This window comes from Dendrobates tinctorius, unplaced genomic scaffold (genome assembly GCF_039654945.1).
Source record: "Dendrobates tinctorius isolate UK_male_01 unplaced genomic scaffold, ASM3965494v1 ptg000016l, whole genome shotgun sequence".
Classification (NCBI taxonomy): Eukaryota; Metazoa; Chordata; class Amphibia; order Anura; family Dendrobatidae; genus Dendrobates; species Dendrobates tinctorius.
In genome coordinates, this window is record NW_027361684.1 from 15429677 (window position 1) to 15457559 (window position 27883).

The 27883-nt window shown below is 42.7% G+C and overlaps 1 protein-coding gene across 7 annotated transcripts in view; it reads left to right on the forward strand.

The window, feature by feature from the left end:
* The window catches only part of LOC141080350 (flotillin-2-like), a 114493-nt gene that overhangs the window by 52660 nt on the left and 33950 nt on the right, over positions 1–27883 (forward strand). For 2 of the 7 annotated variants that reach the window (XM_073565492.1, XM_073565493.1), the window contains exons 4-5: positions 11483–11558; positions 12538–12607. The exons of 2 other annotated variants lie outside the window; for them this stretch is intronic. In XM_073565492.1, the coding sequence (XP_073421593.1) occupies positions 11533–11558; positions 12538–12607 (96 nt within the window). In that variant the 5' untranslated portion in view covers positions 11483–11532. Of the gene's footprint in view, positions 1–10311; positions 10403–11482; positions 11559–12537; positions 12608–27883 lie in introns of all 7 variants that reach the window. 3 more of the 7 variants (XM_073565494.1, XM_073565491.1, XM_073565498.1) reach the window with 2 other exon arrangements.

The following is a 27883-nucleotide window of genomic DNA, read 5'->3' on the forward strand; positions in this document are numbered from 1 at the left end:
TTGTGACTGGACTATGGCTATTTTACCAATGAATACATTATTTTTTCTCTGAAACTTTGTGTAACCTTTCTCATAGATAGTGTCATTCTCCAATTGGCATCTCTTCTTCAAAAGAGCTGGAGGGTGTGAAATGTTTCCACTTGTGGTTCTCAGTAAAGCCCCCTGGTGAGATTTGAGACAGGAGAATGCCTTCTCAGGATAACATGAGGTTATGACCTGTGTGGAAAGCTGCAGTGTAAGGACAGATGTTAATTACTGCTGGTCATACAGTCTTACATGTTAGGGACGGCGGAACGCACTAAATATAAAATAACGTAAAGTGCGTTCGCCGCCCGGGGTCCACGTGCAGAAGGTGTTAACCCTGCTGCTAGCTAATGGCGGACATACAATATGGCGGTATTACGCACACGGGTTGAACATCACCCGGGTGCACTGAGCGATCTCTGTTTACACAGAGATGCCTTAAGTGAAAAACACAAAAAGGCTGAGCCTGTTAGCGTCACAGGTCTCAGAGAAGTGCACGCACGGTATATGGTCACAGGAGCTGGGCCCTAGGCAGAGGGTCTGCGTTCGTCTAGACCTACCGTGCGTGCGGCGTTGCAACTGCGGACGCCAAGAGAAGCTGCAGACTGCAGCGCGGCGACACACTGCCGCTAGTCGACAATGCCCGGAAGCAGTAGCACTGTCGGACGCTAGCACTGTGGAGGATGCTGTAGTGGCTTATAGCTTGCCACTGGCTGGTGCTGACTCTATAGCTAAGTCCCTATACACACTCGTAATATCAGAGGGAGGGGATCTTAATGAGTCATTCGCAGGTTCATGCATCCATCACCATTCACACAGTAGCAACTAGAGACTATACTAGCACATGGCCAAGAGGTCATGCGAGCCTTTTATAGTCAGGACCTTCCGGAAGCTTCCAGATCCCTGAGATAGACCAATCAGGTCTGGAGAAGGACCTGGACATGTGGCTCCCGATCTCAAGTTTAAGGCAATATATATATATATATATATATGTGTGTGTGTGTATATATATATCTATATATGAGGCATAGTGATTACTCGCTAATCCCACCCCTGCACAGTAGCTCCGCCCCCACCACATTACCACACAATCCCGCCCCCCACCACATTACCGCACATAATCCTGCCCCCCCACATTACCACACACAATCCTGCCCCCCACCACATTACCGCTCATAATCCCGCCCCCCACCACATTACCGCACATAATCCTGCCCCCCCACATTACCACACACAATCCTGCCCCCCACCACATTACCGCTCATAATCCCGCCCCCACCACATTACCGCTCACAATCCCACCCCCGCCACATTACCGCTCATAATCCCGCCCCCCACCACATTACCACACACAATCCCGCCCCCCACCACATTACCGCTCATAATCCCGCCCCCTCACCACATTTTACAATCCTTATTGAAAAAATCCTTATTGAAAAAATGACTAAGTATGGAATGGACAAGGCAACTGTTAGGTGGATTCATAACTGGCTTAGTGATCGGACCCAAAGAGTGGTCGTAAATGGCTGCACATCCAGTTGGAAGAATGTCTCAAGTGGGGTACCACAGGGCTCTGTCCTGGGCCCTGTATTGTTCAACATCTTTATCAACGATTTAGATGAAGGAATTGAGGGTAAACTGATTAAATTTGCTGATGACACAAAGCTAGGAGGGATAGCTAATACTAGAGAAGAGAGAGAGAGGATTCAAAAAGATTTAAATAAACTGGAGAAGTGGGCAGTAACTAACAGAATGGTTTTTAACAGGGAGAAATGCAAAGTACTACATCTGGGCAATAAAAATGAAAAAAGCATATATAGAATGGGAGGAATAGGGCTAAGTGACAGCACATGTGAAAAAGACTTGGGTATACTAATAGATCACAGACTGAATATGAGTCAACAGTGTGATGCAGCAGCAAAAAAGGCAAATGCAATTCTAGGATGTATTAACAGAAGCATACAGTCTAGATCACGTGAAGTAATTATTTCCCTCTACTCCTCTTTGGTCAGACCTCATCTGGAATATTGTGTCCAATTTTGGGCACCACATTTTAAAAAAGACATCAACAAACTGGAGCAAGTTCAGAAAAGAGCGACCAGAATGGTGACCGGTCTGCAAACCCTGTCTTATGAGGAAAGGTTGCAGGATTTGGGAATGTTTAGTTTGCAAAAGAGAAGACTGAGAGGAGACTTAATAGCTGTCTACAAATATCTAAAGGGCTGTCACATTGTAGAAGGATCAACTTTATTCTCATTTGCACAAGGAAAGACTAGAAGCAATGGGATGAAGCTGAATGGGAGGAGACACAGATTAGATATTAGAAAAAACTTTTTGACAGTTAGAGTGATCAATGAGTGGAACAGGCTGCCACGAGAAGTGGTGAGTTCTCCTTCAATGGAAGTCTTCAAACAGAGGCTGGACAGACATCTAACTGGGATGATTTAGCGAATCCTGCTTTGAGCAGGGGGTTGGACCAGATGGCCCAGGAGGTCCCTTCCAACTCTACGATTCTATGATTCTATGATTACTGCACATAATCCCGCCCCCCACCACATTACCACACATAATCCCACCCCCAACACATTAACACACATAATCCCGCCCCCCACCACATTACCGCTCATAATCCCGCCTCACCACATTACCACTCATAATCCCACCCCCCACCACATTACCGCTCATAATCCCGCCCCCCCACCACATTACCACACACATAATTAGATAGCAATGAGCGTGCCGAGCGTTAGCTGGCTGGAAACAGCTAGCATATATATACTGTATGTGTATATGTATCTGAACAACTAAGATCCTGAGCAGAACCCTCAAACTCCCAGGCCTCTGGTAGAGAACCCGAGAATGAGAAAGGACAACAAAGACCACTCCCATTGAGGGGTGAGAAGGAAGTTTTTTTTAATATATGTGTGTGTGTGTGTATGTGTACATATATGTATGTGTGTGTATGTGTGTGTGTATATATATATATATATACAGTGGGGCAAAAAAGTATTTAGTCAGTCAGCAATAGTGCAAGTTCCACCACTTAAAAAGATGAGAGGCGTCTGTAATTTACATCATAGGTAGACCTCAACTATGGGAGACAAACTGAGATAAAAAAAATCCAGAAAATCACATTGTCTGTTTTTTTTTCATTTTATTTGCATATTATGGTGGAAAATAAGTATTTGGTCAGAAACAAGCAATCAAGATTTCTGGCTCTCACAGACCTGTAACTTCTTCTTTAAGAGTCTCCTCTTTCCTCCACTCATTACCTGTAGTAATGGCACCTGTTTAAACTTGTTATCAGTATAAAAAGACACCTGTGCACACCCTCAAACAGTCTGACTTCAAACTCCACTATGGTGAAGACCAAAGAGCTGTCAAAGGACACCAGAAACAAAATTGTAGCCCTGCTCCAGGCTGGGAAGACTGAATCTGCAATAGCCAACCAGCTTGGAGTGAAGAAATCAACTGTGGGAGCAATAATTAGAAAATGGAAGACATACAAGACCACTGATAATCTCCCTCGATCTGGTGCTCCACGCAAAATCCCACCCCGTGGGGTCAGAATGATCACAAGAACGGTGAGCAAAAATCCCAGAACCACGCTGGGACCAATGTAACAAGGCCTACCATAAGTAACACACTACGCCACCATGGACTCAGATCCTGCAGTGCCAGACGTGTCCCACTGCTTAAGCCTGTACATGTCCGGGCCCGTCTGAAGTTTGCTAGAGAGCATTTGGATGATCCAGAGGAGTTTTGGGAGAATGTCCTATGGTCTGATGAAACCAAACTGGAACTGTTTGGTAGAAACACAACTTGTCATGTTTGGAGGAAAAAGAATACTGAGTTGCATCCATCAAACACCATACCTACTGTAAAGCATGGTGGTGGAAACATCATGCTTTGGGGCTGTTTCTCTGCAAAGGGGCCAGGACGACTGATCCGGGTACATGAAAGAATGAATGGGGCCATGTATCGTGAGATTTTGAGTGCAAACCTCCTTCCATCAGCAAGGGCATTGAAGATGAAACGTGGCTGGGTCTTTCAACATGACAATGATCCAAAGCATACCACCAGGGCAACGAAGGAGTGGCTTCGTAAGAAGCATTTCAAGGTCCTGGAGTGGCCTAGCCAGTCTCCAGATCTCAACCCTATAGAAAACCTTTGGAGGGAGTTGAAAGTCCGTGTTGCCAAGCGAAAAGCCAAAAACATCACTGCTCTAGAGGAGATCTGCATGGAGGAATGGGCCAACATACCAACAACAGTGTGTGGCAACCTTGTGAAGACTTACAGAAAACGTTTGACCTCTGTCATTGCCAACAAAGGATATATCACAAAGTATTGAGATTAAATTTTGTTTCTGACCAAATACTTATTTTCCACCATAATATGCAAATAAAATGAAAAAAAAACAGACAATGTGATTTTCTGGATTTTTTTTTCTCAGTTTGTCTCCCATAGTTGAGGTCTACCTATGATGTAAATTACAGACGCCTCTCATCTTTTTAAGTGGTGGAACTTGCACTATTGCTGACTGACTAAATACTTTTTTGCCCCACTGTATATATATATATATATATATATATATATATATATATATATATACATACACACACACACAGTGGCATTTAAAAATTTGGGCACCCCTGGTCAAAATTACTGTTATTGTGACCAGTTAAGCAAGTTGAAGATGGAATGATCTCTTAAAGGGCTAAAGTTAAAGATGACACATTTTCTCTGTATTTTAGGCCAAAAAAATTATATATTGTCATTTTTTACATTTTAAAAATTACAATAAGGAAAATAGGCCAATGCAAAAGTTTGGGCACCCTACATAGTACCTAGTAGCACTCCCTTTTAAAATATCACAGCTTGTAAACGCTTTTAGTAGCCAGCCAAGAGTCTTTCAATTCTTGTTTGATGGATTTTCATCCATTCTTCCTTGGAAAATTCTTCCATTTCTGTGAGATTCCTGGGTCGTCTTGCATGCACTGCTATTTTGAGGACTAGCCACAGATTTTCAATGATGATCGAATCGGGGGACTGTGAGGGCCATTGAAAAACCTCTAGCTATCGCCTTTTGAGGTAGTCTATTGTGGATTTTGATGTGTGTGATCATTATCCATTTGTAGAAGCCATCCTGTTTTCAAATTCAGCTTTTTTACACATGGTGTTATGTTTGCATCAAGAATTTGTTGAAATTTCATTGACTCCATTCTTCCCTCTACCTGTGAAATGTTCCCTGTGCCATTATCTGCAACACAACTCCAAAGCATGATTGATCCATCCTCATGCTTAATGGTTGGAGAGATGTTCTTTTCCTGAAATTCTATGCAATTTTTTCTCTGCACATACCTTTGATCATTGCGACCAAAGAGTTTTATTTTAACTTCAATGATTCACAGGACTTGTTTATAAAATGCATTGGGCTTGTTTAGATGTTCTTTTGCATACCTCTGATGCTAAATTTTATGGTGAGGGTGCAGGAGAGGTTTTCTTCTGATGACTCTTCCATGAAGGCCATATTTGATAAGGTGTCTCTGAACAGTAGAACAATTACCACAACTCCTGAATCTGCTAAATCTTTCTGAAGGTCTTTTTCAGTCAAGTGGGGGTTCAGATATGCCTTTCTAGCAATCCTACAAGCAGCTCTCTCTGAAATTTTGCTTGGCCTTCCAAACCTTATCTTGACCTCCACTGTTCCTGTAAACTGCTATTTCTGAATTACATATTGAACTGAGGAAAGGACAACTTGAAAACGCTTTGCTATCTTCTTATAGCCTTCTCCTGCTTTGTGGGCCTCCACCATTTTCATTTTCAGAGTGCTAGGCAGCTGCTTAAAAGAACCCATGGTGGCTGTTTTTTCGCACAAGGTTAGAGGAGGCTATGTGTTTCTAAACCTGTGGAATCTGCATCAGCTGGCCTTTCCTAACATTGAGGGTGAACAAGCCATATCCCTTACAGGCTAACTAAGGTCTGAAACCTTGGTCAAAGTTATCTGAGCACACAAATCTCCAAAGGTGCCCAAACTTTAGCATCGGACCATTTTTCTTTTTGTAATTTTTAAAATGTGAAAAAATTACAATGTGTATTACTTTTTAGCCTAAAATACAAAACAAATGTGTCATCTTTAACTTTAGGCCTTTTAGAGATAATTTTATCTTCATCTTGCTTAACTGTTCACAATAACAGTAATTTTGACCAAGGGTGCCTAAACTTTTGCATGCCACTGTATATCTAATATATAAAGCTCAATGTGTGTATGTATGTATGTCCGGGATTGGCATCCGCACCGTCGCAGCTACAGCCACAAAACTTGGCACAGTCACACGTCTGGACCCCGAGAGTGTCCTAGGCTATGTTGTGAGGCGAAATTTTAACCCCGCGTGTTTCATTTCACCAAACAATTTTGCCCCTATCTACATAATGGGAAAAAAGTGTGCGTGTATCAAGCCCCGCCCCTCATTATGACGTCATAATGGTTGACTATGGGATGGAGGATGTGTGATGGGTATATGGGCACTGGACTATGGGATGGAGGATGTGTGATGGGTATATGGACACGGGACTATGGGATGGCGGATATGTATGATTGGTATATGGGTCCGGGACTATGGGATGAAGGATGTGTGATGGGTATATGGGCATGGGACTATGAGATGAAGGATGTGTGATGGGTATATGGGCACTCGACTATGGGATGGAGGCTATGGGGGTGTCGTGCTGCTCAAGGGAAGGCTATGGGAGCCTCTTGTGGCACATTGGGAGGCTGTATAGGGCTCGTGTACACCCCCCATAGTCCTGTGCCCATATACCCATCACATCCCACCATCCCATAGTCCTGTGCCCATATACTCATCACACGTCCTCCATCCCATAGTCCCGAGCTTGGTGGCACTGAGCAGGAAGTTCCTGGAGATGTGCTGTTATGTAAACTGGCAGTGTAGCTCTGTGTGCGGCTCTGTGTGCGGACGCTGATGATGCAATTTTCTACACCGGTAACAATAGCGCGCAGCAGTAATAGAGGTGGGGGTGATTCATTTCTGTCATGTGCTCTCTGCTCCTTTCTGGGGGGCAGACGATGGCTGGGAGCTTATGTTCCCAGGGATGCTAGATTTCTCCAAACCGGTCAGTGTCTGCTGAGGTGTTGTGGAGTGGGAAAACTGTTGCTCATAGCAACCAATCACAGCTCAGCTTCTTTTAAACATCTCTGGTGAAATGAAAGATACTTAGTGATTGGGTGGGGCTATGTGGAGTGGGTTTGGCTGATACACACACATACTTATTTTTATAGATATAGAGACAGACAGACATTTTCAAAGCTTCTATACTTACATACAGAGTCTTGATATCCCATCCACAGTCTTGAGAGTTTTGGACTTCCTGTGTCCGCACCCCTTTTTATACACCTGGGATTTGGGAGGTGATGAATCATCAGTGCCTGGACATGCTCAGTCTGAAGTATGCATGCGCATCGAACGCATCCATGCGCATATCCATGCGTACCAATAGACAGTAATGCGTTGTTTTGATGCACTCATCATGCGCATTTTTTGACGGATCAAAAATGCAACATGTTGCGTTCGGCGAGCGTGGCGAAACGACGCATGCTGACTCATCCGCACCCAAACTGGTGCAAACGGATGTCCCTGCATACAAAATATTAAATATTAAAGATAGGTACGCAAGACGCATGCGGCTCTATACGCAGGCATACACTGCGCACAGATCCGCTAATGTGCCTTAGGCCGGGGTCACACTGGCGAATAAAACGGACAAATGCAATGCGATAAAAAATCGCATTGCATTCGAACCCATGTTATTCTATGGGGCAGCTCCCATCATGCGATTTTTTTATTGCATCCGATCCTCTGACCGAGACAATCGCAGCATTCGACAATGCATGTCTATGGGGGCAAGAAAAAATGGGACTAAAAACGGACCCGATGTGTGAGTTGCGATAAAAATCGCACCAAAAGCCGGCAATTTTTTTTCCTAAAGACAGTAAAATCACAGTGATCGGTTAAATAAAGCAACAAATTAATAGATATAGACACATTAAATAAATATATATATATATCCATGCAAAGAGAAGAGGTCGCACTCATCGAGATGGAAGTTTCACTGATTTATTGACATATCATGAACATGTCAAGTCGGGGGAGTGACATAAGGAGTGCAAGAAAGGCTGACAACGGCCGTTTCGCGCTGCTCGAGCGCTTCAACGGGACCCTTTCTTGCACTCCTTATGTCACTCCCCCGACTTGACATGTTCATGATATGTCAATAAATCAGTGAAACTTCCATCTCGATGAGTGCAACCTCTTCTCTTTGCATGGATTCCCAGGATTGACTCTTTCCAGGTCTGGCACCCGAGATTCCCAGCTGCTGGGCTTCTGTATGCCGCACATCATTTGAAGTCACACGGTAACAGCGGTGCCGTCCGCTTTTTATCTTGAGTTTTGTGATATATATATATATATATATATATTTTATACATGTTATAGAGACACATTAATATATACATTTCTAGTTCATACAGTTCTTAATTGCAGAATAGCCGCTGACACATTAGCCGGCTTTTGTATAACATTCTCCTGCCCGACATGAAATGACACATGGTTTACATATAGTTAACCATTTCATTTCATGTTTTTTATTTTATGTCTATCACTATTAATTATATGAGGGCTTGTGGGTTAAATTTTGGGCTTGTAGGGGTTCATTTAAGGGGTTAATTCGTTGTATTAAATTGCGGAGACTCCCTGCAGCCTCAGTGACGTCAGTGGGAGTCTCCGCAATTTAATACAACGAATTAACCCCTTAAATGAACCCCTACAAGCCCAAAATTTAACCCACAAGCCCTCATATAATTAATAGTGATAGACATAAAATAAAAAACATGAAATGAAATGGTTAACTATATGTAAACCATGTGTCATTTCATGTCGGGCAGGAGCAGAATTATACAAAAGCCGGCTAATGTGTCAGCGGCTATTCTGCAATTAAGAACTGTATGAACTAGAAATATATATATTAATGTGTCTCTATAACATGTATAAAATATATATATATATATATATATATATAAAAATATATATATTTAATGTGTCTATATCTATTAATTCGTTTGTGTGGGGAAACCTGTCATTGGGCTCCATTATATGTCCATTTTGCTTTCCTGCGAGAAAATCTCGCCAGAAAGATGTCAAAAGGATCCTTACATGCGATTAAAATCGCATCAATGAAGATAAATCGCATCAAAAACGCATCACTGGTTAAGATACATTTGTGCAATTTCGGACCGTTAAAATGGGACCGATTTTTTTATTCGTTGTGTGTGACTCCAGCCTTATATGTGAAGTTGTAGTTTGACCAGTTTCCCCTGTAGATATCTTTCATCTCCATTTTTATGTCACTATGAATAATTATCATCATCAGCGGTATGATTCTCTTGGGAGCCGTCAGTTCCTGACGACTTGTGATACCTGAAGCTTTGTGTTGTCTCCTTGTCCGGGGTTCAGTGTTTCCCTGTGACTCCCAATTCTTGCAGTAGTTACGTTACCGTCAATTTTTATGCAAAAAAACCACCATGGAAATATTGCCAAAAGGGCTTTCCCTGCAATAAACTTTTACATTAAAACAAAGGCTATAATAAATGTTACTTGTGGATCGGAGGCTGGCCTTATATTTCCAATAGGTGTCAGTGGGAGAGGGAAATAAACGCTGCCTGACACTTCTGGTGGTGGCTTGTCTCCGATGACAATGGAAAGATCATCGGAGACAAGATCTTTTCTGTCAATTTAAGTTTCTAATTCCCCAATAAACTAATCCTTATACAGCAAATAAACAATTTATTTAAGCAAAACAAAAATCCATAATTAGAAAAATCTAGTATATTTCCCAACATTCAGACATAGGGTAGAGTCCGAGCACAGTGTAAAGCCTGCAGGTAAACCAATGGTAATAACTGTAGGAGATATCACTTACCTAACCTATGCAGCCCAAAAGCAGTGGATGACCAATTCAGCACCTCCTGTACATATTGGTGTGGACTCCACTAGTGACCATTGGGTGTACATTGGTGCTGGGGTAGAACGCCGCTCCTGTGGTAACACACTTTCCTGCTCCCACCGTGCATGGCTGCCTTGCAGCAGCAGACTGACACTAACCACACTACCACCCTCTTTTTTTACCTTTTTGGTGTAAATGGTTTCGTGTTGCTCTCTGGTAACTTCTGTGTGTATTTGCTGTCCTTTGCCCTCACATAACGCTGCTCAGACTGTCATTGGAGGTAATGACCATCCTATGTCGCTGCGAGAATATTATGACATCGGAGGGGGTCCCTATGTACGTAACAGGGGTTGCACAGGTAATAAACTTCCAGCTTCCTAATTCTGCTTCTCGGTTTCTTGATCTCTTTTATTTTAAGCAGAAATTCCGTCAAGTGAACCGTGCACAAACCCCTAATACCATTCTCTTCTTCCCAGGTGTACGCTTTCAATTTTCCTTCCCACGTTCACTTCCCCATTGGTGACCAGACAGCAGTCACCTTCGAACGTAATGTGAAGCTCTAGTAAACCAAAGAGTTTATTAAAAGCGAAGCTGTCCTCATAGAGGTGCCAACAGCCAGACCGTGTCTGATTTTATTCTGAATTATCACTGACTTATCAATCACAGGTCTTACGGTACCCAGACACATCAGAGAGCAAGTGCTCGTTTGGCTGACGGGTTCTATCCCACACACTCCCCTCACCCCGATACATACGAATGCTGGGATTGGTCTTTTAAACCTTAACTTCCTGAACATATTTGCCTCCAGTCTCAAATCCGTTGATCACCCCATGTCTAGAGCACTGCATCGCTTTGACCCCCATCAATAACTGCTGGAAAACCCCCATAAAGAGAATGGTCTTCAGAAAATTACCTATTGTTTGAATTGGTTTATTATGTTATCCATTTTATTTTTTTTTAGAATGTTTGTCTCAGAAATCTTCAATTTTCCCACTGGCTTCTAGGTCTCATACTAGATTCATACTTCCTGTGTTGTACAGATGACTTTTCAGCAGTGTCATTATCATCACAGATAGGATTACAATGATTGATAGATAATATCTCTATATACAGTAAATGAACCAGGAGTCACCATTCAGAATAGCTGCTGTCACAGCTCACCTCCTACCCCTTCCTTCACAGTGACCTTTGCCCAGATCAGAGCATGACCAGAATGTTCTTCTGTAGGAAGCCAGTGGGTGGAATTTTATTAAGACCAGGTGTTCTTTATACCGATCTTAATAAAAAGTAAAGTTTCACCTCCTGGCATAAGCCTTTTAGCATGTTAGATGCATCTAGCGCTGTGCATGCTCCAGAAAAAAAATAGCAGCACATTATGTTGTGAATTGGGCTTGCATAAAATTTTTAATTTTTTTTTACCTTTTTTTTTTCACTCTAGAAAACTGATCTAGGGACAATGATAAATTCCCTGACTGAGCCACTAGGTCCATGTGGCCTCCTGCAGAGAACAGGAAGTATGACTGTAGTGTTACTTCTCTTATATGTTTGGATTATTTGTGTGTCTAGCTTTATGCTGTACATTTTTATTTTTTTTTCTGAGGACTTCTTCCCTTTTGTATTCACTATACACATGTGCAGTAACTTTGTCCCTGACTTGAACAGACTTTTATCAACAGATAATTTCCGGTTATTGTGAATTCCACCAGGTTTTCATACTTGTTTTCTACTAGCTTAGGCTATGTGCACACGTTGCGGATTCTGGTGCGGATTTGGCCCTGCGGATCCGCAGCAGATTTTCATGCGGTGTACAGTACCATTTTATCCAATGCAAATTAAAAAACGCTGTGTACATGCTGTGGAAAATTGCGCACGGAAAGGCAGCGGTTTATTTTCCGCTGCACGTCAATTCTTTGTGCGGATTCCGCAGCGTTTTTACACCTATTCCATTATAGGAATCCGCAGGTGTAAAAAGGCGGGGCAAATGCGCACAAAAAACGCCGAAAATCCGCAGGTAAAACGCAGGTCATTTCACCTGCAGATTCTGCAGAATCCACACAAGAATCCGAAACGTGTGCACATACCCTTATACTTTTGTGTTTGTTAAACAGTTATGGAAAATCCTGAACATTCTCAACCACTTTTTTCCCCTATCTGGGTCCGTCATACATACTTGGGCCTTTTAGCTAAACCTATTCACATCGTCTGTGGTCCACTTACTTCACCTGAGGCATCAAATGGGTTGAAGGCAATTAATATACATGGCTAATCATTGTCTAGGCCCACAAAGCTCCTCTTACCTCTCCAATGTTTCCAATTACCTAGTTTGGTGCTGGTGTATTTAATTTTATAAACGGACCGGTTTTGTGTCCCAGTCTGAGCTGAGCATTGCGCACACTGTGACTATGGACTAGAAGGGGGAAGGAGATGTGCAGGAAGTGTAAAGTTGATGTTGGTAAACTGGAAAATGTGCAAATGTTTTTGCTTTTTTGGCAGGCTTTCCCTAGAGATAATGACGTTGCAGCCCAAGTGTAGGGGCGCATTAACTGTCACTGGTGTGGCCCAGGTACTGTAACTCGCAGCACGTCATTTTGGAAAATGCATGTCTCCAGGAATGGATGCCTACTGATGCCATGACAAGTTGGCGGGTCTGGTCTGTGTTTACAGACTCTCCGAGAATATTCGTAGCATTTACTGAGCAAATAAGAATAACTGGAACACTGTTATTATCTAGACCAAATATGTTGCTATCTCCTGTCTATCTAGTCAGTGTATCAGGCTCTCCATAGCACATTCATATGGTCAAAAGGAAAAGGGACGTTCTCTTGGCCAAAACAAAGCATTAATTGATTATCCACGGGAATGTTTTCTAGCTGCATTATGTTGTATTTTTCCAGTTCAAAATTGGTTTTTAAACTTTTCTGGATTTGTAAACTTCTAGTCTCCTGGTAAAATCAAGAATTGGAGCAAGAGGAGGAAATGAGGATCAGGCATGTTGGAATTTGACATGCCTAATGCCTCGCTCCTGCATGAGATAAGCTACCACTGACTGCTTACATCAGGGATCAATAAACTGTAGCATGCTGGGAGTTGTAGTTTTTACCACTGTTGGTGATCTTTGCCTTATTTCTATGCCTAGCTTCATACTGTATATTTTTATTTGTTTTGAACAAAAAGCACAACATTAGTTGCTGTATACCTTCCATATCTACGAAAGATTTTATCATTGATGACACATTCCTAACACTCGTAAGACAAGGGGGACAGGAAGGCACCACTGTAAGTAACTCTGGGATCACCGCTATATGAAGTGGGATCACCAGACATAATAAGATAAAATAATCCTTTATTGATGAAAGCTGCACAGAAAATATAAAAACAATTAAAAGGTCAATAACATGACTCAAAACATGATCAACCACAATGGGGTGACCAACCCTGTCAAGCAATGAATAAAGAGTTTGATCTCTATATATGATAAATATGACCAGGCAAATTACATAGTATGAATAATACATAAACCTCACAATCAACATGCTATAAGAGCCCCTGCAGCAAAATGATGTGTCCAGCATGGGTATTAGCAAAGCTGTGCTGCTCCGAAGCTCCAGTTCAGAACAAAAATTCAAATAGGGAACATGAAATCTAATGGATGTGCTATTTCTGGGGCGGCTGAGAGCAGATCTTATTAGGCTGGGAAGGGGTTTCATGCTGACATTTTTTGGTTTGTGGATCCAGCAGCTTATACCGGCAGCACGGTGGCTCAGTGGATAGCACTGCAGCCTTGCCGTGCTGGAGTCCTGGGTTCGAATCCCACCAAGGACAACATCGGGTACTCCGGTTTCCTCCCACATTCCAAAGACATACTGATAGGGAATTTAGATTGTGAGCCCCATTGGGGACAGTGATGAAAATGTGTGCAAACTGTAAAGCGCTGTGGAATATGTTAGTGCTATATAAAGATTATTATTATACCTCCACCAAACCAATTCCTTGATCAAGACCCCCTTTGGCTTGTCTCTGGCACCGATCTAGACCTCACTATAAGCTGTGTGTAGACTTGCAATATAGATGTATCCCAATCGATGGAGACTTGAAGTTCCTATAAAGCACCTGATTACCTTGTACTTAGTTCATGGAATTGGTGGTTGTAGAGCTTGGACCTCCTCCACAGACCTTCATGGCATGGCCTATCTATATGGCATCAATTTCTGTTTTGGGAAAGCACAAGGTCATGTACACAAATTGACTCATTTCTCTTTCGTGTATCTGGCGATTTCTCTTGTAAAAGTTGATCTTGGGTCTCGTTCACACACACACTGTTTAGTATTACAGAACCCTAAATCCCCGGTGTCCCGCTATATATCGTGCCTCTGTGTAGCACTGTATTTTCCCATTGAACCTATTCTTAGCCTTGTAGTATAGTATAGCATATGGAGGAACATGGCACATTTTCTGTATTGCAGTGTGGGAGAGAAAAACAAAACTATCTTCTCATTTGAAATGAGGTGTATGCACAGCATGGGAACTTACTAAGGTGCCAAACCCAGATCGAGTGCAAGAAGCCGGAGCTTTTTTCTGTTTTGCGTTTTCGTTTTTCGCTCCCCTTCTTCCCAGAGCCATAACTTTTTTATTTTTCTGTCAATATGGCAATGTGAGAAGTTATTTTTTGCGGGACGAGTTGTACTTTTAAACAACATCATCTGTTTTACCATGTCATGTACTAGAAAACCGGAAAAAAATTCCAAGTGCAGTGAAATTGCAAAAATTGCAATCCCACACTTGTTTTTTGTTTGGCTTTTTTGCTAGGTTCACTAAATGCTAAACCTAACCTGCCATTATGATTCTCCAGGTTATTACAAGTTCATAGACACCAGACATGTCAAGGTTCTTTTTTATCTGTGGTGAAAAAAAATTCCAAACTTTGCTTAAAAAAAAAAAAAATAAAAAATTGCACCATGTTCCGTGACCAATAGCGTCTCCATTTTTTGTGAGGGCTCATTTTTTGCGCGCTGTGCTGATGTTTTTAATTATTCCATTTTGGTGCAGATATGATCTTTTGATCGCCCATTATTGCATTTTAATGCAATGTCATGGCGACCAAAAAAAGTAATTCTGGCGTTTTGACTTTTTTTCTTGCTACGCCGTTTAGCAATCGGGTTAATCCTTTTTTTTATTGATTGGGCGATTCTGAATGCGGTGATACAAAATATGTGTATATTTGATTTTTTGTTTGTTTGTTTTGTTTCGAATGGGGCGAAAGGGGGGGTGATTTGAACTTTTATATTTTTTTTATATTTTTTAAAACATTTTTCTTTAACTTTTGGCATGCTTCAATAGTCTTGCTAGAAGCTGCCACAACTCGATCGGCTCAGATACATAGAGGCGATGATCAGTTCAGTTCGCCTCTATGTAGCTAAATTACTGACTTACTATGAGCACCGACCACTGGGTGGCGCTCAAAGCAAGACGGCACTGACAACCATAGATTTCTCAAGGAGACCTCTGGTGTCATGCTGACGAACCAGTGACCTGCGATCACGTGACGCGGGTCACCGGTGTGCGTATTTCCGTCACGATTGCCAGAAGTGCCACTTAAATGCCTCTGTCAGAGTTTAACAGCGGCATTTAACTAGTTAATAGCTGCGGGCGGATCATGATTTCACCCGTTCCTATTGCGGGCACATGTCAGCTGTTCAAAACAGCTGACATGTCCCGGGAGACATGTGGGCTCACTACCGGAGCCCACATCAAAGGGAGGGATACCGACATCGGCATACTATTACGCCCGATGTCAGAAAGGGGTTAAATAAATATTCTCAATGGATTGTTTGATCAGTGATTTTTTTGTTTGTTTTTTTTGTTCTTTTCTTTATAAAGTGCAAATTTTTACGAATATTCATGTAGAAATGAAGAGTATCTACCTGTCCATAATTGTCTATTAGTAAATGTTCATATTTGCATCCTAATGATGTCTCTTTTTCCAGGATTGGTCTCTGTAACTGTATTGTCATTGTTCATGTGTCGCTGTCATTTAATGATATACCATATGTATACTCCGGTTTTCTGCACATATTGTGTGTGAGATATATAATGTATATGTATACATGTGTATATGTATAATATTAATATATTATACACACATACATATACACCTGGCCGCCATCAGGGCATGACAGCCCTTACTGCTGTATGGGGCCCGGTGAACAGCAGTACAGAAGGGGGCCCTGCAGACAGGGCCGTAACTACAACCGGAGCAGCCGGGGCCCTGCCCCGGGGCCCCAACCACCCAAGGGGCCCCAAACTGATGGTAAAAAATTGTATTGTAATACTTTATTTTCTCATAAAATACCCGGCTCCTATATTATTCGAGTTTAAAGTCAATAAAAATAACGAAAAGATCCATGAAAGTGCAAGCGTAAATGTTTTTTGTTCGTTTATACTTTAAACGGGGAAACACTATTTTGCTTAGTAACAGGAGCTCTATGACAGACAGTAGACTGTTAGCTGATCGTGTGGTGTCGCGCCAGGCAATAGTTCAGGCCGCGACGCGACTTGCACTGACACTGAGGTCTTGTTTACCCCAACTGCTGAACTGCTCATTGGCCATTGCTCATCGGTCAGTGGCCAGTGTCGGATCGTCAGTGCAGTCTGTGTTGCATATAGTTGTTGTAGTGCGTCTGTAGGTAGATAGTATTTAGCATTACCGTATTTTCCGGGGTATAAGAGGACTGGGCGTATAAGACGACCCCCAACTTTTCCAGTTAAAATATAGAGTTTGGAATATACTCGCCGTATAAGACTACCCCTCTTCTACGGTATGATTCCCATTGTGAACCCCACACAGCCCTTCATACAGTATAATGGCCCCTACATCTCTTCACACTGTATTATGGACCCCACACACCCTTAAAGGGACACTGTCACCAGGATTTTGCCACCAGGATGTTAATCTCAAACTGATTGAACAGTGATTTTATGAAAACTACTTTTATTAAAACTACACTGAGCAGCCCAGTAAGTGACACTGGTGACAGTGTCCCTTTAAATCGCCCTTCATAAAGTATAAAGACTTCCTCATAGTCCTTCAAGTATTATCATGCCCCCACAGAGCCATCCCAGTATTATAATGGCCACCACATAGTATAATTGGCTCCGTATATTATAGTGCATCATCCATAGTCACCCATTATACTGCACCATCATAGTGCTCCATATAGTATACTGCACCCCCATAGTCCTCCATTATACTATAAACATGGAGAGGGGTGATGTGCCAGCATCGTGTGGAGGGGGGTGGAATATGGGGATTGGGATGTGCCAGCACCGTGAGGGGGTAGGTGACATGGAGAGGGGTTTGTGCCAGTGTCAAGATGGGGGGGGGGGGGGTTTGGGGAGTACAGGGGGCAAACTTTCCTGTCAGACAATGTCACCTGGAGGACAGGAGACTCATTTCAATAATTTTCAGGAGCTCTGCCAGCTGTCAATGAATGGAAACCTGCACTGGCCTGGAGAGTCTCATAGCACAAGATTTGTAACAATATGTTAGTCTGGAGATCACAGAGAGTTGGCAAGGCAGGCACAGTGCACACTGTAACAAACTCTCAGCACTGAGAGGAGACAGTCTCAGCAGACACAAATATCTCTGTGACAAACTGTGAGAAGCCCTGCCACTCTCTAGTCTGCAGGTCTATACTGCTGCGAGGGGGAGGGGAGGAGGAAGTCTCCATAATCACACATTCCTCCCGGCTCCGGGTCATGCAGTATCTATCTTCTCAGTGAGTCATCTGCCTCTTGTTTTCAATAATCAGAGCTGTGTACATCCCCCACTCAGTCTCTCCTCACAACCGGGAGGGAGCAATAGTGACTGCTGTACCTGTGGTCGGGGGTTGTAGTATTTAATGTCTGGCACCTGCTGGGGGAGGCAGGAGTGTCAGCTCCAGTCTCCTTCCTCCTGGAGAGAGCGGCTGGACACAGTGCACATATCCTGGGCAACCGCACTGTCTCGACTCTTTGCCAGTAGGTGGCGCCCTGCACCTGGCGTATAAGATGACCCCTGACTTCTGAGATTTTCAGGGGTTAAAAAGTAGTCTTATGTGCCGGAAAAGGAAAATACGGTACTGTGATTGTGTGTGTTAATGAAACCGTTTATTATGAAACAAATTCGGCACCAGCCAAGTGGAAATAAAAAAAAGACTGACTGCGAAAAGAAGAAACTTGGAGGCTGAAAAAAGTTCGAAGAGCTTAGCAGCATGGCTGGATGTTGAAAACCACTCGACAGGGAATGATGTTGAAATCTCACAAAAATTAAATTCAGATAAGTCGGAACAAGACAACCTTAATAATGATAATGACTCGAAAAACCAAAAATTTATAGGCGAAGAAGATATAACAGACCCAACCAATGATACACCAAATTTTTTGGAAGATGAAGATTCTGCCTACTACAATGCCTTTCCTACTGTGATTGAAAATCAAGATAAGAAACGTAGGCTGATAGCGCCTGGTCCAATACAGCCTGACGGACCATTTCCCAAGGATATCAATCAACAAGGACGATCTTTTTAACCCCTTAACGACCGCCGATACGCCTTTTAACGGCGGTAATTAAGGGTACTAAAACCACAGCGCCGTTAATTCACGGCGCTGTGATTTAAGTGAATAGCGCCCCCCAGTGTCGGATTTTCTCCGGGGTCTCGGCTGCCAGGGGTAGCCGAGACCCCAGAGAACATGAATCGGTCGGTTTTTACCGACCCCCGCTTTTGCGATCGCCGTTATTAACCCTATAACGGCGACCGCAAAAAAAAAAGCTGCGATTTTACATTTAATTTCTCTCTCCTCTGATGTGATCGCACATCAGAGGAGAGAGAAATAGGGTCCCCGATCCCCCCCGATACCTCTCCGTGGCCCTCCGTCCCCTCCCGGTGGTCCCACGTCTCGCCGGCATCCTCCGATGGGCGCCGCCATCTTGAAAATGGCGGGCGCATGCGCAGTGCGCCCACCGGGAATCTGCCGGCTCCGGCTGGCAGATTCCATTCATTATTTTGATCACTATGATAAACGATCATAGTGATCAAAATAAAAAAAATAGTACATAAGCCCCCCCGTTTATCACTCCCTTATATAGGCCAATATAATGAAATAAAGAAAATATTTTTTTTTTCAGTTTTCCATTAGGGTTAGGGTTGGGCTAGGGTTAGGGTTGGGCTAGGGTTAGGGCTAGGGTTAGGCTAGGGTTAGGTTTAGGGTTGTGCTAGGGCTAGGGTTAGGGCGAACTAGAATTAGGGTTAGAATTAGGATTAGGGATTAGGGTTGGGATTAGGGTTAGGGTTGGGATTAGGGTTAGGGGTGTGTTGGGGTTAGGGTTGGAGCAAGAATTGAGGGGTTTCCACTATTTGCCAACTTTGGGGGTCTAAAAATTGGGGTCTAAAAAATCACTTTTGTGGAAATAAAAAAAGACTTTTTATTTTCACGGCTCTGCGTTTATAAACTTTTGTGAAGCGCTTGGGGGTTCAAAGTGCTCACCACACATCTAGATAAGTTCATTAGGGGGTCTAATTTCCAAAATGGGGTCACTTGTGGGGGGTTTCCACTGTTTAGGCCCATCAGGGGCTCTGCAAGCGCAACATGATGCCCGCAGACCATTCCATCAAAGTCTGCATTCCAAAAAGGCACTCCTTCCCTTCCGAGCTCTCCCATGCGCCCAAACAGTGGTTCCCCCCCACATATGGGGTATCGGCGTACTCAGGACAAATCGCATAACAACTGTGCGGGTATGATTTCTCCTGTTACCCTTGTAAAAAATAAAAATTTGGGGGCGAAAAGATCATTTTTGTGGAAAAAAATAGATTTCTTATTTTCACGGCTCTACGTTATAAACTTCTGTGAAGCCCTTGGGGGTTCAAAGTGCTCACCACACATCTAGATAAGTTCCTTAATGGGTCTAGTTTCCAAAATGGGGTCACTTGTTGGAGGTTTCCACTGTTTAGGCACATTAATGGCTCTCCGAACGCAACATGGCATCCGATCTCAATTCCAGCCAATTCTGCGTTGAAAAAGTCAAACGGCGCTCCATCCCTTGCGAGCTCTGCCGTGTGCTGAAATAGTGGTTTACCCCCACATATAGGGTATCGGCGTATTCAGGAGAAATTGTACAACAAATTTTGTGGTTGATTTTCTCTTTTAACACTTGTGAAAATAAAAAAAATTGGCTCTGAAGTAAATTTTTTGCAAAAAAAAGTTAAATATTAATTTTTTCCTTCCACATTGCTTTAGTTCCTGTGAAGCACTTAAAGGGTTAATAAACTTCTTGAATGTGGTTTTGAGCACCTTGAGGGGTCTAGTGTTTAGAATGGTGCCACTTTTGGGTATTTTCTGTCATGTACACCCCTCAAAATGACTTTAAATATGATGTGGTCCCTAAAAAAAATGGTTTTGTAAATTTTGTTGTAAAAATGAGAAATCGCTGGTCAACTTTTAACCCTTATAACTTCCTAACAAAAAAAAATTTTGCTTCCAAAATTGTGCTGATGTAAAGACATGTGGGAAATGTTATTTATTAAGAAGTTTTTGTGACACATCTCTCTGATTTGAGGGCATAAAAATTTAAAGTTTTAAAATTGCAAAATTTTCAAAATTTTCGCCATATTTCCATTTTTTTCATAAATAAACACAAGACTTAGCGAATAAATTTTACCACTAATATGAAGTACAATATGTCACGAAAAAACAGTCTTAGAATCAGCGGGATCCATTAAAGCGTTCCAGAGTTATAACCTCATAAAGGGACAGTGGTCAGAATTGTAAAAATTGGCCTGGTCATTAAGCTGCAAACTGGCTCTGTCGCTAAGGGGTTAAAGTAACTATTATTTTATCAACACAAAGTCAGGGTTGAAGCTTAAAAGAAGTTGGTTATGTTACTCAACAAAATTAGATTGTGTTTACTGCTTGCCATGTTGGCTATTCCCTCAGTCACAGTCGGAAGCACTTGAATACAGAAATCGTGTATTACCGTTTTCAACAACCCGAGTTTGAGACTGGAAGCATATTTCAGAACGTATTTCAGTTCATAAAGCATCCAAAAGCCATACACATGCTTGTGTAGTTTATGAGCAATGGCGGAAACGTGGTACGGTACTTTAGAAGACGTTTTCGACAAAAATGTGGAGCGTGAAAGAAGCTTTTGGCGTAAAGTTCTTGAAAGAATCCTAAATGTGACATTAACACTTGCAACATGTAATCTTGCGTTTCGTGGATCTATTGAAAAGTTAGAATATAGTAACAAAGGAAACTTTCTCTCGATAGTTGAGCTTTTGTCAAAATATGACCCAGTACTACAAGAATTGCTTCAGCGTTCGCAAGGGACTGTGAAATACCTCAGTCCTAAAATTCAGAATGAGCTTATTAATCTATTAGCCTTACAAATCAAAGATGAAATTGTAGTTGAGCTTCAAAATTCCTTGTTTTTTCCATTGATCCTAGATACCACCCAGGACATAGCTAAAATTGATCAGATGAGTGAAGTTTACCGGAATGTCAAAATAGTTAATGATGAAGAGGGGAAACCTACTGAAATCAAATATGTGAAGCTTTTGTATCCTTTAGAGAGATAAAAGATCAGTCTGCGCAAGGTCTTGCAGAAGATATAATAACTTCATTGAAAGAGAAAAACTTGGATTTCACCAAATGTCGGGGACAAGGCTATGATGGTGCTGCAGTCATGAGTGGGGTATACAATGGAGTGCAGCAGCGTATTAAAGAAAAAGCCCCACACGCATACTTTTTGCACTGCGCTGCTCATAACCTTAATTTAGTGTTGAAGGATGCTGTGGAAGAGAACTGAGTTTTGAGCCAGTTTTTTTAAACAATTCAAAGTGTATATTGCTTTTTTGGTAATAGTATTGTTCGCTGGCAAGATTTGAAATCAGTGAACTGCATCGAAGCTCAGCCCGATTCACTGAATTCGAAATCGAAAGTAACACTGAAAACTCTTAATCCAACGCGTTGGTCTGGCAGACATGATGCAGTGTATGCACTGAAGCACAGGTTTTGTGACATGATGAAAAGTCTTACTCACATAACTTTGACTTCCAAAAAAAGCAAGGAAAGAAATGAAGCACAGCAGCTAAAGAACAAACTTGAAAGTTTTGATTTTGTATTACTTTTGGTTGTGCAGTGTGAAGTCTTAGAGACTCTCAACCTCATATTGAAATCCTTACAATCTGAAACCATGGACCTCTTGTCTGCATATGAGTTATTGGGTAATGCATTGTTAAAGATAACCAAAATGCATGAAAGGTTCAAAGCACTTGTTTTTGAAGCATCAGATGTGTGTAAGTCGATGAGGAATAAAAAATGAATTTCACCAGAACAGAGTAAGGAAAGTGAAGAAACACTTTGAGTTGTGTGAAGACGAGAGATTAGCAGACCCAAAAACTTGTTTCCGAGTTACTGTGTTCTATCCAATGGTAGACACACTTTGTACTCAACTTCATCGCCGCTTTGAAGGGATGAAAGCTGTTCTTGACTCTTATGAAGTAATACAACCTGATTTTTTGGCCAGTGAAAGAGATATTCACAAAACAGCTGTTGATTTTGTTAACTAGTTTGCAGATGATGTAACTCCAGCCTTTCCTTCACAGTTATGTTCAGTAAAAAATTTGTTTCAAAAGCAACTGGAAAAAATTAAAAGTGTTAAGGAATTTGCTGATTTCCTAATAGTCGAGCATTTTTCACTTTCATCAAGCTATCCAGACGTTTGCACAGCGTGCATCCAGGGCCGCAGCTATAATGAGGCAAGTTGAGCCAGGTGCTGAAGCTGCAAGCAGCAGGGGGCGGCATTATGCGCTCCTCTACCCACAGCACCTACAATTTAGCCTCTGCACACTGGTGCTGCGGTTGTGCAAGAGGATGTAATTGATGAGATCACAGGAAGGAAGGAGTCAGGGCCCCCTGATCTTCTGACCCCTGACTCCTCCCCTCCTGGGACCTCAACACAGGTCCTGTAGTCGCTCCTCTCCTCATCTGTAGCATCTTCAATCAGGATATCATGTGACCCTGACTCCTCCCCTCCTATGACCTCATCACAGGTCCTATGCGCATCAGCCCTTGTTTTATGCAGGACTGTGCTGGCTGTCATTGTCCTGGATGAGGGAAGTATATTTGTGGGGTCAGGGGGGTTTACAGGCTGTATGTAGCAGAGCCGCGAGTGTTATGAGCTCATTTTCTGCTCCACCAGTTGAGAGTTCCCCTTCCGTTCTCCCTCTGGTGGTGACAGGAGGTAGTGAGGTTGTTTTAAGTGGTAGTAATCTGCCACCTGGTGAGGAAGATAACGATTGGATCTCTGGAGTATTCGACTGGATATAAGACAGCCGACGCCCTATCCTGGTGCTGGTGATTCAGTCTGCTTCTCAGGTCTAGGACTCAGCTCTGTTCCAGTCTTCTAAAGATAAGTTTGTTTTTTGCTAATGTTCACACTTGCTCTTGTTCGTCTTTTCAGTTTTTTGTGTGGTCAGCCAGCCCGGCTGGGCTGTGCTGAATTTCCACTCTTATTTGCCAAATTGCCTTTTTTTTGTCCCTTATTAGATTGGTCTCTTTTTGCTCTGTCTCAGATTATTTCAGAGTGCTGATATAGTGGGAGACGTCTAGTGACTTCAGGGTTAATTTTGCTATCAGTTGTGTTGGACATTTTGTAGGGTTTTTTGGCAGACTGCAGACAGTGTCTTTCCTTTCCTGTCCTTTCTAGTTAGTTTGGCCCCATCGTTTGCTCAGCCTATTTTCCTGCCTTTGTTTGTGTTTTCATCTTGCTTCACAGTCAATACATGTGGGGGGCTGTCTCTCCTTTGGGGTCTGCTCTGGGGCAGTTAGTTTTCCTCTTTTCCTGCTTTAGGTTTATTTAGTTCTCCAGTTGTGACGAGGCGTTTAGGACCACCGTAGGAACGCTCCACGACTGCTGCTAGTTGCGTGTTAGAATCGGGGGTCTGCAGTCTGCATAGTTACCAACCTCTTTGGTTTTCTGAGACTTAGCTTGTGTTATTTCCTCCTCAGCTACCCTTTCATAACAGAATCACCAGCCATACCGCAGATTCTAGGGTACTCAAAAGCAGGAAAAAAAAAAGTGTCAGAATTTTTTTTTTTTTAATATGCATTTTTTCCTCTTTTTCTCTGGGGCCGTAGGAGGATTTTTTCCTTAATGGAGATTAAACAATTGTCTGATTGTGTAGAGCAGCTCACTGCTGAAGTGCAGGGAATTTCCGCCTATCTCACTCAATCACATGCTGTTGAACCCAAAATCCCTACTCCTGATGTGTTTTCTGGGGATCGGTCTAAATTTTTGAATTTTAAGAATAATTGTAAATGATTTCTTGCCTTGAAGCCTAACTCATCGGGAAACTGCAGCAGGTTAAAATTATCATCTCCTTGCTGCGTGGCGATCCCCAGGATTGGGCGTTTTCTCTGACACCTGAAAATCCTATTCTGACTAATGTGGATGCATTTTTTCAGGCCTTGGGGTTGTTGTATGATGAACCTAATTCCGTTGATCAGGCTGAGAGAATCCTGTTGGCATTAAACCAGGGTCAGGATCCTGCAGAGTTATATTGTCAAAAATTCCGAAAGTGGGCGGTCCTTACTACATGGAATGATAGTGCATTGGCAGCCCTCTTTCGGAAAGGTTTATCAGAGACCGTAAAAGATGTTTTGGTGGGATTTCCTGTTCCCTCTGGTCTGGATGGCTCTATGGCATTAGCCATTCAAGTTGATCGGCGTTTACGTGAACGTAAAAATACACGGGAGGTGCAGCCACCTTTTGAACAAATGTCTGAACCTATGTAATGTGATGGGGTTTTGTCTAGGGCGCAACATCGGGAGTTTAGAAGGCGTAATAAGCTGTGTTTTTTCTGTGGAGACGCCTCTCATACTATTTCTGTCTGCCCTAAACGAGAGAAACATTTTGCACACACATTTCCTGTGGGCAGTATACAACCTAAGCTCCTTTTGGCAATTACTCTGATCTGCTCCTTGTCCACATTTTCCCACTAAGGCTTTTGTGGATTCAGGAGCAGCTCTGAATCTGATGGATTTGGACTTTGCTAAACGTTGTGGTTTGTTCATGACGCCTCTGCAGACGCCTATTCCTTTGAGGGGTATTGATGCCACTCCGTTGGCGGAGAATAAACCTCAGTTTTGGACCCAGGTGATAATGCGAGTTGCCCCTGACCACCAGGAAAATTGTAAATTTTTGGTGCTGCATAATTTGCATGACACTATTGTTCTGGGGTTCCCCTGGTTGCAAACTCACAACCCAGTTTTGGATTGGAAATCTGTGTCTGTGGTGAGTTGGGGTTATCAGTGTGTTCTTAGGGACGCTCCTGTTTTCTCCACCTCTCCTCAGTCTCATGATATTCCTGATTATCTGGCTGAATTCTCTGATGTATTTAGTGAGAGTAAGTCTGCGTCTTTGCCCCCTCATAGGAGTTATGACTGTGCAATTGAGTTGATGCCTGAGTGTAAATTTCCCAAGGGTCGGCTTTCTAACTTATCTGTACCCGAACATGATGCTATGCGATCCTATATTAAGGAGTCATTGGAGAAGGGTCATATTAGACCATCCTCGTCACCTTTAGGTGCTGGGGGTTTTTTTGTGGCCAAGAAAGATGGTTCATTAAGACCGTGTATTGATTATCGTTCCCTTAACAAGATGACGGTTAAATATCAGTACCCGTTACCTCTGATGTCTGATTTATTCTCCAGAGTTAAGAGTGCCTGCTGGTTTACTAAGCTTGACCTCAGGGGGGCGTATAATCTTATTCGCATCAAGCACGGGGATGAATGGAAGACGGCGTTTAATACTCCGGAGGGACATTTTGAGTACCTGGTGATGCCTTTTGGGCTCTCCAATGCCCCTTCTGTCTTCCAGTCCTTTATGAATGATATTTTCCGAGACTTTGTGGATAAGTTTTTGATCATCTATCTGGATGATATTTTGATCTTTTCTAATGATTGGGATTCCCATGTGGAACATGTCCGGACTGTATTTCGGATTTTGAGGGAGAATTCCCTGTTTGTTAAGGGATCGAAATGTCTCTTTGGTGTACAGAGGATTTCATTTTTGGGATTTATCTTATCTCCATCGACTATTGAAATGGACCCGGCCAAGGTATAGGCCATTTATGATTGGGTTCAGCCTACTTCTTTGAAGGCTCATCAAAAGTTTTTGGGTTTTGCTAATTTCTATCGTAAATTTATAGGTAATTTTTCTAGTATTGTCAAACCACTGACTGATCTGACCAAGAAAGGAGCAGATGTGCTGAATTGGTCTCCTGAGGCTGTCTCAGCATTTCAGGAGCTTAAGCGGAGGTTTACTTCAGCTCCAGTTTTACGGCAACCTGATGTCTCACTTCCATTTCAAGTGGAGTTAGACGCTTCTGAGATTGGTGCAGGAGCTGTTTTGTCCCAAAAAGACCCTGTGACTTCTAAGATGAATCCCTGTGCCTTGTTTTATTGAAAGTTCTCCCCATCTGAACGCAACTATGACGTAGGGAATCGGGAATTGTTGACCATGAAATGGGCATTTGAGGAGTGGAGACATTGGTTGGAGGGAGCTAGACATCAGTTTGTGGTCTTCACCGATCACAAGAATCTGACTTATCTGGAGTCAGCTAAATGCTTGAAACCTAGACAGGCTAGATGGGCCTTGTTTTTCACGCGTTTTAATTTTGTGGTCTCTTTTCTTCCGGGCACTAAGAATGTTAAGGCAGACGCCCTTTCTAGGAGTTTCTTTGCTCATTCTCTTAATGTGACCGAGCCTACTACTATCCTAGGTGAGGGGGTAGTTCTTTCTGCCATTTCGCCCGATTTGAGATGCGACCTGGAGGAATTTCAGGAGGATAAACCTGAGCGTTGTCCTATGGGAAGATTGTATGTTCCGGACCAGTGGAGAAAGAGAGTGATGTCTGAGGTCCATTGCTCCGCATTGGCTGGTCATCCAGGTATTTTTGGTACCAGAGATTTGGTGAGTCGGTCGTTTTGGTGGCCTGCCTTATCTCGTGATATCAGGAATTTTGTACAATCCTGTGGGACTTGTTCTCGGTCTAAACCCTGTTCTCGTTCTTGTGGGTTGCTGATGCCCCTGCCGGTGCCCAGGAGGCCATGGACCCATATCTCAATGGATTTTATTTCTAATCTTCCTGTCTCAGAGAATGACTGTTATCTGGGTAACTTGTGATTGATTTTCGAAGATGGTCCATCTTGTACCACTCCCAAAGTTGCCATCTTCCGCTGAGTTGGTAACCTTGTTTTTACAACAGGTGGTTTGGTTACACGGGATTCCTGAGAACATTGTGTCCGATAGAGGGGTCCAGTTTGTTTCCAGATTTTGGAAAGCCTTTTGTTCCAATCTGGGAATTCAGTTATCCTTCTCCTCTACGTTTCATCCCCAGACCAATGGGCAGACTGAGAGAACAAACCAGACCCTGGAGTCTTATTTAAGATGTTTTATATCTGCTGACCAAGATGATTGGGTCTCATTTTTGCGCTTGGCCAAATTTGCGCTGAACAATAGAGCTAGTTCTGCCACCTTGATGTCACCCTTTTTCTGTAATTTTGGGTTTCATCCTCGATTCTCTTCAGGGCAAGTAGAATCTTCGTCCTGTCCAGGTGTGGACACTGTGGTTGTGAGAATGCAGCAGATATGGGACCAAGTGGTGGATTAATTGTCTCTCTATCAGGAAAAGGCCCAGCGTTTTTCCAACCGGCATAGGACCATTGGTCTCCGGTTTAAAGTGGGTGATATGGTTTGGTTGTCATCTAAGAATATTCCTATGAAGGTTGCATCTCCAAAATT